This window comes from Cyprinodon variegatus, unplaced genomic scaffold (assembly GCF_000732505.1).
Source record: "Cyprinodon variegatus isolate N-32 unplaced genomic scaffold, C_variegatus-1.0 Scaffold94, whole genome shotgun sequence".
NCBI classification, from domain to species: domain Eukaryota; kingdom Metazoa; phylum Chordata; class Actinopteri; order Cyprinodontiformes; family Cyprinodontidae; genus Cyprinodon; species Cyprinodon variegatus.
Window position 1 is genome coordinate 1,288,045 of NW_015150547.1, and position 5,283 is coordinate 1,293,327.

The 5,283-nt window shown below is 35.8% G+C and overlaps 2 protein-coding genes across 3 annotated transcripts in view; both read right to left on the bottom strand.

The window, feature by feature from the left end:
* pcyox1l (prenylcysteine oxidase 1 like) overlaps nt 1-1,359 on the bottom strand; it is a 12,854-nt gene extending 11,495 nt beyond the window's left edge. The window contains exon 1 of the mRNA XM_015373875.1: nt 1,033-1,359. Coding sequence (XP_015229361.1) covers nt 1,033-1,141 — 109 coding nt within the window. The 5' untranslated portion in view covers nt 1,142-1,359. The remainder of the gene's footprint in view (nt 1-1,032) is intronic.
* A 2,143-nt stretch (nt 1,360-3,502) lies between these two features.
* Nucleotides 3,503-5,283, bottom strand: part of tcerg1 (transcription elongation regulator 1) — a 21,184-nt gene continuing 19,403 nt past the window's right edge. For both annotated transcript variants that reach the window (XM_015373950.1, XM_015373949.1), the window contains one exon: nt 3,503-4,217. In XM_015373950.1, the coding sequence (XP_015229436.1) occupies nt 4,016-4,217 (202 nt within the window). In that variant the 3' untranslated portion in view covers nt 3,503-4,015. The remainder of the gene's footprint in view (nt 4,218-5,283) is intronic.

The following is a 5,283-nucleotide window of genomic DNA, read 5'->3' on the forward strand; positions in this document are numbered from 1 at the left end:
CCATATGTAATAGAGTGACTATAGGACCAGTTTGATAGAACACTATTTTTATACAATATATATAATTAGGGGGTCGCTGCACCATCTCACCATCAGTTTGGGGGTCCTTAGCCTGGAAAACATTGAAGACCCCTGCTCTAAGACACAGTCCCTCCTCATTTGCATAATGAGTCAAAAATGCAGACAGAAGTGTAAAAATGACAGGCAGAAATAAATAGCATTGAAGCAATAAAGAAGGTTAAAAAAAACCACAAAGGAAGAATAAAACAGACAAAAATAAATCCTTTAAATAAGTAATTAATAAAGTTGAAAATTATAACGGACAATAAATAAATAAGTTAATTATTACCGGGCCAATAAATAAAGAAGCCAATTAAAAGAACAGCCTGGTTCTGCTGGAGGTTTCTTCCTGTTAAAAGAGAGTTTTTCCTCTCCACTGTCGCTACAAGCATGCTTAGTGTGAAGGATTGCATTTGAGTCAATGCAATCAACAGGTTTTCCTTGGATAAAAAACTGTTTGACTGTATGATCTGGTGAACTGTAATGTGCCATGAGATGACTTGTGTTGTGAATTGGTGCTATAAAAATAAACTGAATTGAATATATACATTTATGTCTCACTGTATAATTTAATTTCTACCGACATTTATTGTTATTGTATTTTTGGGGCAACTAATTGTATGCTTATATATTTATTAAGCATTTATTCATTTCGATATTTATTTTTAAATATGGTAGAGCTGGTCCTCCATAGATGTATGGCAAGCAGGAAAATAAAAAATATAAACAGGTGCACATAGTATACTGCTAATTAATAAATAACAATACATTGCTTTGACTAGAAAAATGTTGGAGAGCTAGTTTACTGCATGTGTTTCCATATTTCTGTGAAAAACAACTTAGTCTCTGGAACTTACTGCTAAAAACATGAAAAGATTCAAGGTTCTCTGTTAGCCATCATAGCTAGCATTAGCTGAATACAATGGCTGCAAATTGGAGCAGTTTTTAGTTTCGTCGCTCGGTTCCTCTTACCAATTCTTGAAGGTGGAGCACCGTCTTCATGAGCGAGAGTCTCCGGGTTCCCGACAACCGAACCAGCCGTTAGAAGAACGGCGATAAGCGCGAACTGACAGCCGTCCATACTGGCTGGAAGCAGCGCCACAGGCTCGGTTTAGCACCAGGTTAGCTTCAGGTTATCGCGTCTCCTGCGTTAGGTTGGTCATCTTTTATGTAAGCAACTTTACTGATATTCCACCGGGACCATTATCTCTAAATTAGGTGAAATAAGGATCGAATAAAAGAGCCCATTAATGAGGATCCCCGGAACCATCCCAGCGGGTCCGCACCATTTAAATGTCAGCGTGGCTGGCGGAGCACCGATTACCATATTGGAGTGGTGACAAGATTGAAGCTAAAGCGGCACCCCATGTTTGTCGAACATACGTTTATTAACAAAAATAGATATTATCTTTATGAACCATAAAATATTTTAGCTCTTACAACGTCTCCGTTAAATGTGGCGCCTCAAATGTTCTTAACTACAGATTCCCACCACAATAAAACCTGATTTCTTTTATATTTTGTTTGGTTTTAAAACAATCCAGCCCAAAATAGTGTTTTTTTCCACATACATTTTATTCGGCTATAGCAAAATTCCATATTTACGAAAAAAATAAATAAAACCACATATTTCTCTTTTTTTTTTTAAGTGATCTACAACTTTTTTTTGAAAGTTTCTGGTAATAAAAGGGATTTAAAGACTTTAAAGGCAGTTAAAACACACAAATTCCTTTTGTAACTAATTTTTATATTTTTATTTTGTCCTTTTCCTCCAATGTGTTACTTGCCCTCTCAAACAACTCACATTCCACAACCCACATCTGTTGCTTTATAGTGACCATCTACATCAAGATCCAAAATTCTGAGATTAAAGTTAGAATTCTAAGAAAAAAGTCAGAATTTTGAGAAAAAATTCTGAATTCTTAGGTAAAAGTCAGAATTGCGAGAGAAAAAGTCAGAATTCCAGGATAAAAGTCAGAATTCTGAGATTAAAGTCAGAATTCCAAGAAAAAAATGTCAGAATTCCGGAATTAAAGTCAGAATTCCGAGAGAAAAAGTCAGAATTCCGGGATAAAAGTCAGAAATCTGAGATTAAAGTCAGAATTCCATGAAAAAAGTCAGAATTCTGAGATTAAAGTCAAAATTCCAAGAAAAAAGTCAGAATTCCGAGATTAAAGTCAGAATTCTGAGATTAAAGTCAAAATTCTGAGAAAAAAGTCAAAATTCTGAGATTAAAGTCAGAATTCTGAGAAAAAGTCCGAATTCTGAGATGAAAGTCACTGCTTCCATTTCTCTTATTTTTCTGCCAACAGCAGTAAAAAATATTTCTATTCTATCGTAATTTCAAATTGTAACTAAATACTTTCTTAAATGTTTAGGTTTTGTAGGGCCAACCTCTGCAGCAAATAATGAATAGGCCCATAGAAATATTGAGTGAAGACATAAATCTATTTGCTAAAGCAGTCAGTGGGTTATAATTTGTTTCCTCACTTCGTGTTACAGATAAATAATAAAATGCGTTCAGTCGCATGAAGCCTTAAATTTTTCGCCATTACAAAGGAAAAATATTCCTCCCTGTTGTGGCAAAAGGGCAGCCGGCCGGATCATACACCGGCGGTTTAAAAAGGAGCGGAACTACTACTTGAAGGGGGCGTACACGTCAGGAAACAGCGAGTGACGTAAAACTCCTTTTCAGCAAAATAGGTGCTTACATGTGCGATTATATTTAATAGCGAGTTTTCCGTTTCCCAATTTATATTTATTTATAGTACATCGCATCAGGATAATTTTGAATTTAAGGAAATTAGCATTTTTCCTTTCGATATAATGTTCCAGTCCATTATACTAAGAAATAAAAAAATTTCCACCTGTAATTTTTAATCAAAGCATATTGAGTTTTTTTTTTTTTTAGCTGACCTTCTCTAGATTTGGTCAAAAATAAATAAATTAGGACTGCAACTAAAAATTATTATGAAAATCATTTAATCGGTTATTTTTTTTCCATTAATTGATTAATAATGAGACAGCAAAAAGTTGCCTTAAAGAAGATTTTTTTATGAAATTAAACACTGTGAAACAAAAATTTCTCCACTTGAGTTTTGGATAGTGCATATTGACAGAAAAAAATGTTTCATCTTAAATGCAATCGTTTTTTTTGCTTTTTTACAATTTAGATATAATTCCTGCTTTAAGTGGGTCGCTCTGTCAGTTAAAGGCATGTTTAATCTATATTCTCAAATTAACGATTAATCCGATTGTTTCAACCCTAAAATTAATTTAAAAACTTCATACTATACTTGTACTCTGACTGCGAGTATCAGAATACAGGTTCTACCAAACCAACTAGGTTGATTTAAACTTTATATCTTAAGGCGTTGAGCTGTTCCCATCAGAAATATTAAGTTCAATAAGTGGAAAGAACCAAACGAACAGCACCTCATATTGAAAAAAAACAGTGGACGTTGCGTTTATTTCATTTTACAGAGAAACTGCTGCGACATTTGAGTAAACCACTGAGCTGAAACTAACATTCACACTGTGCCGCTGAAACAGTGACTGGCACAGTGGAGCAGTAAGGCTTAAGGACGCCTCAGACATATACTCATTTAAACATGCGTGCGCCACACTCGTACACGCACACGCATCTTCATTTACATCAACTATCTTACATCTGTGCAGCTGCTCAGGCGACAGCCTCATCGCTTTCCCATCTCCCTCAGAGGTCTACAGTCGTCTGGAGATCATGTAACCTCTGTTCCCTGCTGTGACCTTAACGCAGGATGAAGAGGTGACATAATACAGTGATCTTAACCGTTCATCTCTAAGCAATTCAGCCCCCAGCAATAACACTGCGGGCCAGCCTGAAGGCTGGGGTTCAGGAGGTGCTGGGGGAAGGTCATGCTGTGGCCGAAGGCAGGGAGGAGCAGCACACTGGCCATGCCTGCAAAGACGACAGTCACTTGGTGGAGCGTCGCGTCGGCTCGGAGGCGGTGGGGGGAGGAGGCGGGCCACGTCTGTCTAAGTCTTCGATGTAAAACATGATCAGCTTCCTCCGCTCCTCTGGGACACACTCCAGGACGAGGTATCGCTTGTCGTTCTGGAGAATCTTTTCCACATCCTTCAGATGCTGGTCTGACTCCTGTATCAGCTTTCTTGACCTGAGAGGAGGGAGCAAAGAAATGGACCATTAGGAACGCCACAGTAATCTTATGAACTTGGTTTTTGGAACAAATCAAAAAACATTTACATATTTAGAGCATATAAACAACGTGACCCGGGTTCCTACTAGAGATGGCTTAATGAGGTATCTTGAAGCATTTGGACAGATTGCTAAACTGTATTGACGATGCTTTGATACTGTCTCACAGAATACTGACACTTACTGGACATTTAAAGTCACTACAGGCAGCTTATTTGACAGACTAAACTGAATTGATTTGATGACCAAATACATATAAGGTTATATTGTATTATTTAATGTCTGTGTTTGAATTGAAAATATCTGTGATCAGCAATAAATAATGTATCATAATGTGAAAATTTAGGTGAAATGTAAATGAGGATGTTTGTGGACCAGGATTTTATATAATAATTTTTAAACAATAAGTACAGTAAAAATAGTAAATAAACTAAGAGTTAATTTGAAATTAACTTTAATTCAGATAAGTTGAGTGATAACTGAGAGGAAAAGGATGACACAACAAGAAAATTTAAATAAAAATGCAACGGCTGTAACTTTCCTATTCCTTTTAAGCTGCTACAAAAATCTTGATAATTTTAATGACAAACTGCAACAGATGAGAGATTTTTTTTTGCAGATGCATCATGTTGACAGATAAGTTTTTAAACACGGTTTAGTAAAAAAGTCAGTTAGGAACAATTCCTGTATCGGTCACACGACTTTCTTAAGTCAAGTTAAATTCAAGACTTTTTATGACTTTTTTAATGCCACTTGAAATAAAAATTTAAGACCAAATTCACAAGAAAAACCTGCTTTCGACAACTTTACCCAAAGATTTATTATAACATAAACCACTGCACTAATGTTTCAAATTTTGAAAAGCTTCCCATACAGGAAGAAAGCTAAAAACACACAAATGACAGATATATTTTAACAATTATTAAACTGAATTCACAAACTTATATCAATATTTCACCAAAACAAATCAGTTTTAAAGCCCCAACATAACCAGTGCTAAGTCTTTTTTGCGGCTATTTTTCTTC